Source organism: Lepisosteus platostomus, chromosome 6 (genome assembly GCF_059453375.1).
Source record: "Lepisosteus platostomus isolate fLepPlt1 chromosome 6, fLepPlt1.hap1, whole genome shotgun sequence".
Taxonomy (NCBI): domain Eukaryota; kingdom Metazoa; phylum Chordata; class Actinopteri; order Semionotiformes; family Lepisosteidae; genus Lepisosteus; species Lepisosteus platostomus.
Genome location: NC_142616.1, coordinates 31,484,672 through 31,499,013, shown reverse-complemented (window position 1 = coordinate 31,499,013; position 14,342 = coordinate 31,484,672). Strand labels below are relative to the sequence as shown.

At 37.8% G+C, this 14,342-nt stretch overlaps 1 protein-coding gene across 2 annotated transcripts in view; it reads left to right on the top strand.

Moving 5' to 3' along the window:
- tet1 (tet methylcytosine dioxygenase 1) overlaps positions 1-13,862 on the top strand; it is a 53,188-nt gene extending 39,326 nt beyond the window's left edge. For both annotated transcript variants that reach the window (XM_088635394.1, XM_088635393.1), the window contains exons 8-12: positions 672-822; positions 2,170-2,259; positions 2,976-3,113; positions 3,525-3,855; positions 4,789-13,862. In XM_088635394.1, the coding sequence (XP_088491520.1) occupies positions 672-822; positions 2,170-2,259; positions 2,976-3,113; positions 3,525-3,855; positions 4,789-5,912 (1,834 nt within the window). In that variant the 3' untranslated portion in view covers positions 5,913-13,862. The remainder of the gene's footprint in view (positions 1-671; positions 823-2,169; positions 2,260-2,975; positions 3,114-3,524; positions 3,856-4,788) is intronic.
- Positions 13,863-14,342: the final 480 nt, after the last annotated feature.

The window sequence follows — 14,342 nt, the reverse complement described above, 5'->3', positions numbered from 1 at the left end:
ACATACTTTATTACTTTGGAAACTGGTTTTCATGAAAGACAGAAAGTTCTGTCATGTTTATTTTTGTTTTTCTGGAGTCACTAATTGTTGTCAGAATCCTCAAGTGTTTGACCTGTGACTTGGCTCAATGGCAGTAACTCACACAATCCTCTTGGGAGCAGATGAGATAGTAGGATACCGCAGCAGTAGTGTGGGTTCTAGACTCTCACTGGAAGGTTGTGGGTTCAATTCCCAGGTGAGACACTGCTGTTGTACCTTTGAGCACTTCAACCACATTGCTCCTATAAAATACCCAGCCGTATAAATGGATACAAATGTAAGTCACTTTGGATATAAAAGCATCAGCCGTTACACTTTCTAGTATGCTGTTAGTAAGGTGTGCAAACATACAGCTTCAACACACAACACAGCACCTGCATACCCATCTGTCATCTGGTATGTGTCCCCTCAAATACTGTTCCCACAGCCTAATGGATACAGATCCTGTTGTTCCTTTGCTTCGGTCTGTCAATATAATGCCTGACTGCTGTGCTGTATTTTCTTTGGATAAATCATACAAGGACTCTACAATGGTCAGTTTACATAATGTTTGGAATATAAGAGTCTTTTCTTGGGTTTGGGTGAAAATAACAGGGTCTATGTTCTTTTTTCTTTCGCTTTTTGAAACTCAGCCGAACTTGTGCCTGTCAAGGCCTTGACCCTGAGACTTCTGGAACATCCTTCTCGTTTGGCTGCTCATGGAGCATGTACTTCAATGGCTGTAAGTTTGCTCGGAGCAAATTCCCTCGCAGATTCAGACTGCTGGGAGATGACCCCATAGAGGTGAGTTTAAAACGAAACCTGTTCTAAGCTGTCTCAAAGTCTGAAGTGACAGTACAGCAGTTGTGTTAGCATAGATTACAACTACAGACAATTCCTAAGGCAACTGTGACCATAATGATTGTTTATTTGTCTGATGTTCACGTAAGAAATTATGCCAAACTGAATTAGAAGTGTAAGCATTTTTCCATCAGCATTATGAATATCAAAGATAGCAGACATTTGAGAAGGCTCTTGTGGAGGTTTGAAACTAAGTGTGGCAAAATCTTAATGAGAAGCTATTTATTATCTGGAGACCAGAAATCGGACCCAGGTTCTAATGTCTATAAAAGATCAGCTCAACTGTATGAGATTCTCCTACTTTTATGATGAAAAGATCACTGGACAAAGGAATGTTAGTCTGTGCTTAAAAATGTACCACAAAATAATGCAGTGCTGTGTATTAATCCACGTTTAGCCAAGCGCAGAGAAAATGAGAAAAACAGAAAGTAAGTAAAGAAGGAATAGGTTTTGATATTGTAGGAAAAACTGTTTTGTGGCTACCAATCTGACTCAGTACATGTTTAATATATTCTTAGATCTGATGACTGTTTTAAGTGAGACAATTTAAAATTGAAAGCTATTTTGTTTATCTACATTTGATGGCAAAGTAAATTCCAAAACATTACTAGGGAAATTTAATATGAAACAATTAATGTAGTGCAACATCCATCAAGATAACATGAAAGTTTCCTATTGCATTTGAAAGAATGCTTTCCTCCAGTCAATCAAGAACCATTGTCTTTAACAACACCATTGTGATGCACTTGACCATTAAGTCATTTCAGTCTTACTAAACAGTGTTTATCTGCTTTAACAATGAGGAAGATTATATTTGAATTCTGGCAGATATTCTTCATTGTTGCTACAGTTGTTGTTATTGAGCAGAATTGTGAAATACTAACTCTGTATTCAGCTGAGTAACAATGAGTTCAAGTGCTATATGGAGGCAAACTCCTGTGCCCTTCTATTGTCATTCTCTTCCTCTCGGTTGGTTTATCAGAAGTGAGAGTAGCCTCTATCTTCTATAGCCTCACTACAAATTAAGCTTTTAAAGGCAGAGGTTTAAACTATTCAAATTTGTTAATGTAATAGAAGTGGAAAAGAAAGTGACAAGTGATTTACTTGTCAATTCATACCAACACATATAGATGCATGAATCCATATTTTATGAAAACACAATAGCTGTCCATTATAGGAGAAACACACACTTATTACATTAAATGTATCTGCTGCTGTTCTACTGAACATATTTAACATGTTGTGTTTGATTGTCACCAGTTTATTTTCTTCTTGACTTTTTTTGTGTAGGAAGGGAAGTTGGAAAGTAATCTTCAGAATTTAGCAACAGACTTGGCTCCTGTGTACAAGAAACTTGCTCCGGAGGCCTTTAAGAATCAGGTAGGGTTAGGGTTAACATCCAATCTAAAATCACTTGTACATCAACAGTTCATCTGAAAAGTTATATCTCATTGTATAGATCTCATACTGTTATAGCATGAGCACCTCAAAGCAAAACTAAAAAAAATGTCAACAATTATAGTCACTTTGTATATTAGGATAAACAAAACTTAATGTTGTAATAAGTGTTATTTATTTGACTAATGTAGAAAGTTTCAATGACTTTTTCATATAATGTTTCCTTTTTTAAAATTGTTGCTGTTGCCTAGCTAGTGTATACTGTATGTGGTTTATTTGTTATTAAGTATTTAAAGAAGCTACAAGGTAAATACCAGTTTTTTGGCTCTTGCAAGTCTCCAATTGGACCCAGAACACCTGACCAATGCCAGGAGATTTCAAAGCCGTTTGCCAGTGTGTGTAGAAGAAGGGATAGCATACATACTGTATATACAGTAGGTTAGAATAGAGCACTAAGTCAAGGCTCTGTGTCACGGCCATTTGAGATTTACCCTCATTTCAGTAAAATCATGATGTTTCCACAGAAGTCTGCAGTTTCCTGTTGGTTTGTCTCATTCTTTAACAGACTCCCTCTTGCTTTATCACATTTGTCCCATGATTGTACTGTATTCCTCTCTAAGTTTTATTTTAGTTTTCCTCTGACATACTATGGCCATTTTTCATCAGAATCGCTAAAAGAGCTTTTTCTCTGACTGAAGGTGGAGCAGGAACACTTGGGTATAGACTGTCGTCTGGGTCTGAAAGAAGGCAAGCCGTTCTCAGGTGTAACAGCGTGCGTCGACTTCTGCGCTCATGCCCATAAGGACACGCACAACATGAATAATGGGAGCACCGTTGTACGTATCTCGGTAGATCGCTTCAAGCACACAGATTCTTTTCTGAGCGAGCTGTGCAGAAACTGTTGTGGAACCTTGGTTTGCAGTTACAGATTTTGTGAGTCAGTTTAATGGAAATAATGGCAAAGCCCATTAATAATGCTGCATGTTTATTTATATGAAGACCCACAAAGGATAACGAGGAATTTTAGTTGTTTTGGTCTTTAGCATTATTAAAGCCATTTTGTGTATGAAACCACTACATTCAGAAGGAGGTCGTCTTTACAGTGATTCCAGTAACTATGTCTGCACATATTCTACACATGATTTGCTGGAGCCACTGTATTGTAGAGACCTGTAAATGGGGAAAAGACAGACCAGAGAGACCAGTCAGGCTCTCTTTCATACGGCTTCTCCCCCATGTCTGAGCAGGTATGCACTTTAACGAAGGAGGACAACCGTGCGGTGAGGAACATACCTGAGGACGAGCAGCTGCACGTGCTGCCCCTGTACAAGATCTCCGACACGGATGAGTTCGGCAGCGTGGAGGGCCAGAGGGCCAAGATGGAGACGGGCGCCCTGCAGGCCCTGTCTGCCTTCCCCAGAGAGGTGCGCCTGCTGGCGGAGCCCGTCAAGTCGGCCCGCAAGAAGAAACTGGAAGCAAAGCGGGCAGCAGCGGAGAAACAGAACAGCCAGGAGCGGAAACAGACCAGCCCAGCGAAGCTCAAAAATGAGCAGGAGAGAAGCTCTCAGTGTATCACAGGTGAATGGGTGTCCTTCCCTGTTTTTTTTAAAGTGTGTGTATCTGCAAGCTTCTGTTGCATTGCTGCTGGGTTGTGCCTGAGTAGCTTAGGTGTAGGTTACAGTGCGGAGTGAGTGATCGGCATTATGCATTTCTGTCTTGGATCAGCAGATATTAGTCCAAACAACAACAAAAAACCACTCTGTGCACTCTCAGGTGGAGAGGACTGAACTGACCTCCACTTGTTGTTGTCACATTGCATCTAATCACATTGTTACTTTTCTGTTGACAGGCAGGACAAATCATTTACTGGCCCTGTTTATCCAGTTGTGTGTAGTTTTAATGAGAGAAAAGTAAGCACTTAACATTTTTAACATTAGAATTAAAAATAGGATGTTTAAAGTGTACAATACACTGGTAAAGGATAAGAATACCTTTGTCCATGTTACAAGAAAGATATTGCTGAGTAGAGAAACCAGTTACATTCCAACGCTGAAGGAAATGTCCTACACTGACAGGCTGAGGAAACTGAATATTTTTAGTCTCCCAGTGAAGAAGACTATGAGGTGACCTCATTCAAGTATTCATAATTTCCAAAGGAAGACAATGTTTTTCCTGCGAACATCCTCATTATCAACAGTGAAACACAAATAGGAACCACGCAGAAGTACAACATCTGATACAATATTATGCCAGATTTTGTTGCACTACTGTATTATACTTAGTATTGACAGTACGTTTAAATACTAAGCTGTGGGACTCCAGACTGTGAGTTTGCACAAGTTATATTACTGAGAAAGGCTGACCAAACTGTCACCTCTGGGAGCTATAATAATACCAAGAACCTATGCACACCTGCAAGAAAGCTTTCTTTATTTCCTTTCATTTACTCAGTTATTTATTATAAAAGAGCTACTTTATTTTTGGTAATAGACTTACTTTTTTTGTTGGCAGGTTGCACTTCATCAAGTCAGTCACCATCTTTGAAAATGGAACCTCAGGATTACTACAACTCCTTTAAATTGCCCCGGCAAACTGGCATTGGAAATTACTTATTAGAAAATTACAATCCTTCTGCACCTTATGACATTAGTAAAATGTACCCCTTACCTTCGGTCATGCCCAATGAAGGCATGGAAGCACTTTCCAAATTTCATCCCAGCTTTAGTGTCCCATATGGATGTCTTGGTTTACCTGCAAATCAAAACTTTGTTCCTCCCCTCCTGAAATACAACAGCTTGGGAAATGCCGTTAATGGCTACGCTGCCGGCCTTCCTGAACAGAAAAAGTTTAGGAACCAAAATTTAATAGCCAATCCCATGGGCACAGGGCAGAGTGAGATACATAGAAACTGGCAGACTCTGAAGACTGAACCCAACAAGAAGAACAGCAACTCCCTGCTGTCAAAGCACCCTCATGGAAGCACTCCTGAACTGTTCTGTTCCAAACCCCCTGAGGCACTTAGCAACCGACCCAACGGGTTTCACAGAGTTCAGTTTGCAGAGAAAGATCAGCATGGGCTTCTAGCCGAGCACATACAAGGGACACATAATGTCTGCAGGACCCCAGAAAGTCCAGCCCCTGAGGCTAAACCTGGGGAAGTGTGGTCGGACAGTGAACACAACTTCCTGGATGCTGATATTGGCGGCGTGGCTGTGGCTCCATCCCATGGTTCCATCCTGATCGAGTGTGCCAGGAGGGAGCTCCACGCCACCACCCCCATTAAAAAGCCAAACCGGAGCCACCCCACCCGGATCTCTCTCGTCTTCTACCAGCACAAGAGCCTGAATGAGCCCAAGCACGGACTGGCGCTGTGGGAGGCCAAGATGGCGGAGCGGGCCAAGGAGAGAGAGGAGGAGGCGGAGAGGCTGGGCGGGGCGGAGGGCGGCCCCGCCAGGCCCAGGAACAAAAGGGCCAAGCCCGGCGGCGGCGCTGGCAAGGAGGAGGTCCGCCAGGAGGAGCGGGAGCTGCTTCAGATCCCCACTCGCAGGGCTCTGGCAATAACCAGGGATGGGGTGATCACCGTCTCGTCTTACGCCCTGACTCAAGTCACCGGCCCTTACAATCGCTGGGTGTGACATTTCCATCACTTTCAGGCTGCCTTACCTCAACGTTAGCTCGCATTCGATGGTGCTGTAAGATGAACACATTTTTAGACTTTCATTTGGTTGATTTTTTTATTTTTGTAATTTTCCTCATCTCAAATATCTTTAGGAAGAGGGTTTACTGTTTCATGGGATTTTAACTGTGAGTAGGAGGAGTACGTGTACATGTTTTTGATTTTAAAGAATGGTGCTCAGAGCAGATTTTAAAGATTTTTTTACGGTTTTTATATACAAGTTGAATGAAAATGTACAGACACAAAAACCTATTTATTCTGATCATCATCAAGGCTGTTTTTTACTTTTTCTCATAGGAGATTTATTTCTGGTGCTTCAATTATGCCTGTTTACTGCAATTTTACTGTATGTCAATGTGCGTTTGACTTGCAAATAGGAAAACTCTAGATTTGAATTTACATAGTGAAACATAAATTATGTACTTTTCTGTTTTTATTCATATTTTGCATTAACTTGTAGGGTAAAAGGCATCTGGTGCTGTTTTATATGAATTCTAACACAAATTCAACTATTTTTTATGGTGCCATTGTAGTAGGAAATTCCATTAAGAAATTAGCAAAAACCAATACAAAATTTAAAAACATTGCTGTTGCTAGGTTTGGTTATGAAAAAAGCTGTAGCATTGCATTAATTCTTCCTCCTTCAAATTTAATGTTTAAACATTGAATATGGCATTAACTATGAAGGAAAGGTACACCATTTGTACTTGTTTGATTTGTTACATTTATTTGTTTTTAGCCTACTTAAATGAAATATTTAAAAGCACTTTTTATTTTTTTAATAACTTGAAAAAGTTCAACATCAGATTTGTATGGATGAAGATAGCAGGAATTGTGAATACTATGTATTTTAATAATTTGTGTTGTTAAAAAACCTCTGTAGTGCATTATTCATTATCCAAAGCCTTTTGTAGTACTTAACCACAGATATCTGATTATATTTCTCCTTTAAGGAGAAAATGCCTACCCCCAAATACTGATACTTTGAAAAGATGTGAAAATGGAGATCAGCATCTCCTGTAGAGGTAACATTGTCAACATTTCCCAGAAGATTGAAAAGTAAACTAATTTACAATGACTTATACCAGATGGCAGTGAAAGTCTATCACTCCGCCTGCAGAAAAATTAATCATCATTAATAATTTTGTTTTTCGGTACATATTCTAACGATTTGGAGAAGACATTGAGGTGCGTAAATATGTCTACAAATTTTCTCATATTGATTACAAGAATTCTGCAAAAAGTTGAATTCTTTATTACTGTGTTAATAACAAAAACTGTATATTAAAAAACGTCTCTCTTCACATTAATGCCTTAAATGTGGCAGTTGCACACAATGCCATCCTGGCATTAGAGCTGAAGACAGAGCCAGTAATGTGAGGTTCTTACATTCTGTCATCATGTCAGAACAAGAACACTGTGTTACAACCAAAACTGCAGCTAACAGAAAATCAGTGCTATCATTCTGAACTAAAAACTGGTGCTAAATACAGTTTTTTTTTGTGGGGGTGGGGGTGGGAGTAATTATGTTTTCCCACAAAACTAAACACTTTAACTGTACAATTTCAGTATTTTGTAAAACCATTTGGCACTGGCTAATGCAAAATCAGATATTCAATGAAAAATAAGTCTGGTGTAAAGTTAAAGGCGTATATTAGAAGGTTGTGAAAGCATGGCAGACATGGTAGACAGGAAGCATGGTAGACAGCAGAGTTTGTTTGCAGTATATTCTAGACGCACAGCGTGTTGCCCAATACATGAAAATATTTTAGGTTTATTATTTCAAGATTATTGAAACTTACTGAATGCAGGATTAGAAACCATTTATATATCAAGGGTTATATTTAAATTAATATATTTTAGCGTGTTGACGGATTTGTCACTCTGGTGCTATGAATTTCAGTCCAGCCAATGAACAACAATGGGATGATAATGTGTGAATACTCTGCAGAATTTCTCGTTCTGAAAAAAGCCCTTGCAAACATTTTCTGCTGTTGTCCACTTCCTTTAGATAGCCATGAAAGTCCCCTTCCCATCTCAAAACTGCATTTTGAACAAGGCAATCTAAATTCCCTACACTGTGACACCTAAAATTGTCAGTAATGACAAAACAACAACCCTTATCCTCAATGTAAAGTACAGTACATGATAAAGATGATTTGTTAGGATTCTGTAGTATATTACCAAGCTAGAAAAGTCACAGGCAAGATCGTGTTACTTCTTCTACTTAAGTCATGTAAGACTAACTGAGACACCCATACTGTATCTGCAAATCTGTCAATTTTGACACACTGTAGTCAGTTTTTGCTTTACTTTAAATAAAGCAATAGGCTAATGAATGGCCTGTGGTAAACATTTGCCACCAGTGCACGTCAACCATGAGTCAAATCCAATAAAACCTCCTTCTTTCTTAAGTACTGTGACATTCCGCGGGGGCGTGCCCAGTGTGGCGGCGGAGCCCTGATAGAAGGGCGACTCCTCACCTTTGTAGTCCCAGCTGTCCCGGCTTCTAGATGAGCCACAGCTGGGCAGGTCCTATAAAGGCACCCTGGACACCCTCCGACGGGACAGGCAGGGACACCCCCGGAAGGGGCAGTTTTACATCGACAGTCCTGAAGGGGATGCGCCCTAGTAAGGCATTCTTTTTCTTTTTGCCAGTCCCATCACATAGTTTCACCTGGCAGGCACACACACCTTTTTCACACAGAGCGATCTTGTTTTGTTGTTGCCTTGTGCACCCTGCTCTAAAAGACTGGACCCCGTTAAATAGGGTCAGTCCAGTCGGGTCACCGCTGTGCTAGCAGTTTTTTTTTTCCCCGGGCTGAACCCCGTTAAATAGGGTAAGCCCAGCCAGGAGGTCACGAGGCACAGCGGTACACCTTTCTTTTTGCCTTTTTGTGAGTTTTCCACTCTTTTTGTGTTACCTTTGGTCCCTGCTTGCCTCACACTGGTGCTTCCGTCCCCTGACCTGGGGCGTTGACTTTTTACCGGTGCTCGTCGCGGCGCCAGTTACTATACACTGTCACAAGACTAATGTTCCATCATTGAAGAACTGGCATCCCAGCCAATCTGGTGTGACAGGTTCTCACAGTTCTCTTCAGAAATGTTTTAATTTGCATGTTGTCAGTTGCTTCTTTACGTGATAACAGTTCCACAGTTATCCAAGAGTATCTGAGGTCTACTGCATTTGCCTTTTGTCATCTAAATGACCTTAATTAATGTCTTAATTAGAAAGCTGTGTGGCAGTACCTGCAAAAGTACTTGTTATACAACATCCCGTAGGGACCCCTATGTAAGCGCTATAGAACAATGCCACATTTAAAAAGTATATTAGCTGATATTTAGATTCACTGTGTCACAGATCATGTAAATGAAAATGCATGATTTGTTAGAAGTGAAAGAAAAGCATGGCAGTATCTTGGCAGCTCAGCCCTTACTGACACCTGCAGTTGACACAGGGAGTCGCACCAGTTTGAGAATATCACTAGTGTCTTGGTTTCTGTTTTGAGGAGCCACCCAGATATGATTTTAAACAAACTTTTGGGGGTTTGACCACATATATATATGCATATGACCACTTATATGCAACCACCATATTACCATCATCAAGCCCTTAACTAAAAAATTTGAATGTATAATCATTTGATGAAATATCAACCTTAAGCCTTTTGAATGTAGTAAAAACTATAAAATTGGACATCGAATAATATCCTTTTACCCAAGTGAAAAGCAGATTCACTCCGCTAAACATCCTGATTATTTACATAGCTTTTGTTTGAAGACAAGTCATGTAGGTCATATAATTATTGTCCACAAAAGATGTGGCTAACCACCATTCATTATGTGCTGATTCTGTAATATGGCCTGTAGAATTGGATCAGTACATCTCCTTTGTCAGAATATATCTTAGAATCTGCTTAAAAACAAAGGGTGACAGTTACTATTAATAAAAGCTAACCTGAAATATGAAAAACACAATTATACCAATAACTTTGCATTATTAGGGTCTTCATGAGATGACTGGTCATTTTTTGTGTGTCATATTCACAGAGCTGTTGGAGGAAGTGTGGAGTTGGTAAACAGTGGAAGAGAAAACAGTGTTTTTTTTTTATTGGTCATACCTTGTCCTCTGACAGTTGAGAGCTTTCAATAACAATTTCAAAACTGCATTAGATTGAGGTTCTTAAAGGTGGATGGTGCACAAATTGAAATTATTTTCATGTAAATAAAACAAATCTTATAGTAAGAAAGGACCTGTTGCTAATAAAACTTGCATGGAAAATAAAATAGAAAGTCCTTTCCTGAAGACCCTGTAAACAGCACATAATAATCATGTGTATTAGATTGCTAATGTCACTGTAGTGAGCTATTTGTATTAATACTGTACATGAAAATATAAGATGAGTTATTTTTGTGTGTGCTAAAATTCTCTGCCACTTTTTGAATGCTCTTTAAAATTGAAATGACCACAAAATTTGTATTGAAGTATGTGTCAGACATAAAATGTTCAGTCTGTCTTTGTAATTAAAACTGAACTTTTGTGATGTCTTGTTAACAGAGATTTTAAAAGCCTTTACTTTTTTTGCAAAAAATGTTTTGCACACTCACCACAATATATTTAATATTGTATGCCCTTAGAGCTTTTGATCTGTAAACTGTACTCATATGTATTGATTGAGAGCACAATTTGAGGCAGCTATATTATGTTACAAGCAATGGCTAAGAAATGTCAAATTCCAGTGCTGTGCCATTGTTTGTAAGTAATGCTGCCAAAAATTGAAAATAACAGCAGCAACTTGTGGTGTGAAATCATAGAACAACAAAAACTAGTGGGGTACAGAGTTCTTCACCTAAACTGTAATCTTTGAGCTCTATCTTCAGTGTACTTCATTAAAATGAGTTATTTCAAAGTGGGTCTACATACAGGGTAACTGATGGGTTCATCATATATTGTAAAGTTTCAGTATTTAATTGCCAAACTCAAAAATATCAATTCTGCACGGAAGTATATTTCCTGAAGTGAAAAGGCAAAACCTTTAAATATTTATAAATAATATCTTTCCTTTCATTGTTTCAGAAGCCTGTTTATATTTTCTAGAGCTTCTTCTGCTGAACAACGATGGTGGCACACGCCTCTAGCCTTTTGCCATCAGGGGAGATTCATGAACTATTAACACTTTTTTTCACTTGAGAAAAGATGGGAAGGAACACATCTTTCGTGACCAAATAAAACAAATAAATAAAACAGGAATAATTATACACTAAGAGGGATTACCAACACAATGAATGCTATTGGTTCCAATGCTCATTTGTTGGATTTTTAATAACTCTTAGCATACTATTCTACATATTTTGAAATAAACCATTTTACATTTTAATGTGCATTTGTGATTAGGATTAGTCAATGAAAAATATAAGCTTTCACCTTGACTCTGTTCCCAAGAATATTCTTAGGAGCATAAATAAATATTATTTGTAGGTTTAGCACAGTCAGGTCACTGGGCATTACCTTTATAAAACATCGCCAATCAAGGGGAATAATCATTCTAATAGAGTAATTAACCAGAATCATAACATAAATCATTTTCAGAATGAACAACTTGCACAGTACTGTAATTCCAGCACACTGGTCCGTAACATTTTTTTATTTTTATGACTTCATCTGAAACTTTATTGGCCTGGCTTTGTGAAATGTGAGACAAGAGCTTAAATGTTAATAAGAGATGTAAAGGTTTCATAGATGTACAAGGGATTTAACAAATACAAGAGAGAAAGCTACAAACACAGGCTTTCATGGAAAAGGTTTTGATCAGAACAGATATGGTTAGCTATGTAAATAAAAGATGTATACTCAAAACCAATACCTAAAATGCAGAATAGAACAATCTGACAAAGTCTTGTAACAAATTATGATTCTCAATATTGTCAATATTGACAATGAATGTTTACTATACTGGCTTATTTTGTGATTACACATGAAGGAGTGCCTCATAGAAACCCATCTGCAAATCAGTTCATGAAAGGCCTGGGTGCCTGTGACTATAGACAAAATGTTCTATGGGATACGTCAGTAGATACTGAAGATAAAAGAACCCAAACCATTATTTACTGTGTGTAAGCTAGGATGCCTCTGTCAGTGCAAAGTTTAATTGAGGAGTGCATTCATTAAAAGTGTTGAGCTTTTTTGACTGCCTTTCTGCTAAAGAATCAGGGATACTTATACAGTAAGTGTGTGTTGATAGTTAGCTTTCTCAATATCTTTCAGGGAATAGGGCTAATCTGTTTTTTTTTATTTTTAATTGTACATTTCAACTATAAAATAATGAAATGCGTAAAATAAGCTTTTGTTTCTTTTGGAAATGTACATGATAGTACCCAAATAAGTTAAATGAATAATTTGTCTACAAAAACATGGGTGGCATAATTGTTTAAAGAAAAAAGTTTCAAATTGCGTTTTAAGATTTATCCATTTCACATAATTTTCATAACAGAACATGCTTTTAATTGACTTGGGTTCTGGAAGTTCAATGTAGAACTGAATTGAGTTTTCAGTTGAATATGTTTGCCTTATATGTTGGTTCCTGGGGAATATGTTGTATCTTTTATATGAGTATCTTTTATTTCCATGTCCATGGACACTGATGTTGACGTATGATTAGAAGAAGGATAAGAAGACAGTAGCCTTCGGTCTGTTATCTGTATCATACAGGCACGGTTAGAAAAAGAACCAACAGGGAGGAGACGATCGCAATTCAAAGTCCAAATTAGAAAACACGTGTTTTCTTTGGTTTACTGTGCCGGAGAAAGTTGTGACAGAACTTTTTATTTATATTTTACTTTGGCATTTACAGTTTAAGAAAGATGGATTATTAATCAAATAACAGCACCGCTGGTATTGCATAGGAACTAGTAAAGGTTGATTCCATGCAGTGCAAGGCTTCAGTTGTTGAGACTTCAGCTGTGCCTGGTGCATGTAAAGATCACCCCATCATCCAGGTGGATGCTGCACATTGGTGCTGGTGGAGGGGAGTCCCCATTGCCTGTAAAGCGCTTTGAGTGGAGTGTCCAGAAAAGCGCTATATAAGTGTAAGCAATTATTATTATTATTATTATTATTATTATTATTATTATTATTATTATTATTATTATTATTATTATTATTATTAAAGTTGAGCTGAGTTCCAAGGCTCAAAATAGCTGAAATGTCATGTGTCTCTTTTCTGTTTTTATGCTTGGAATTAACCTTTACTTGTTCCTTTGCAGCCAATGCATGCTGACAGATCCCCAGTCAAATAAGTTGTAGATAGACCCGTCTTCTATACTGTTCTATACATCAAACTGAAAAAGCATTTATAACTAAATAGCCCTCTACATGTGAGGGAATGTATATACATTTTTAAGAGGCTTACATTCACCGTAATCCATTTTGTGTTGCCCCAAAAGTTAGGCTTAATGTAATCTGGATCTTCTTTTCTTCTTGCTTTTATTCTTTGTAATTTGTTTTTAATACAGAATTTGTTTTTATTTTGCGGATGTGTGTTCTTGCTAGCTTTACTTGAAGACATCTGAGTTGTACCTGTGTGTAACTTGAAACCTGTCCTAAAACAACGGGAATGAACACCAGCTTTGTAAATGTTTAAGGTTCTTGTAGGAACATGGATTGTAATAAGTAGGGATTAGTCACAATGTAAGCTTTTTTCCATGTGAAAATGACTGTTGTATATTCTTGAGTTTTACTTTGTTATATGGTGTAGTCACCCTTCGGGACTTGTTGAAATAAAATACTGTACATAAACATTAGTTAAATATCAGTTTTACAGACTTGAAAACAAAATCCTAAATAATTTTACCATTCCTAAAATTCTGCCTTATGGGCAATTTTAAAATAAAGATATATTTATATTTTGCATTTGATCTGTGTTTATTGAATTTGTGTACACATACAGCTGGAAAGCATGTTTAGTTAATGTACTTATGATTCACACTCTTCTTTGATGCTACTGCTTATTACAAAACTAGTCACTATGTTAATTGTCAGTTATCAATTAACCACTAATATCTAAGGCTTTGTTGACAATAACTCACATAGGAATGACCAATATACTAGGCTTATCATCCATTAATAGTGATTCATTTAGACATATGACTTGTGCATAAATTATTTATGCCCCTCAAAGAAATGGGCCTTATTGTTTGTGTTATGTAACTTCTGTAGTACCAATGATGAAACCTTCTTTGACATTTTGAGATTCTGAGAAGTCCTATCTCAAAACTTAGAAGTTGTTTTTTAAACCATAAGATACAGTACATTTGCATCCCAAAGATGTTCTCTTTCTAAGCTTCTGTGTGAACAGGAAATTATTATTTTGTCAAAAACACCAATCAGACT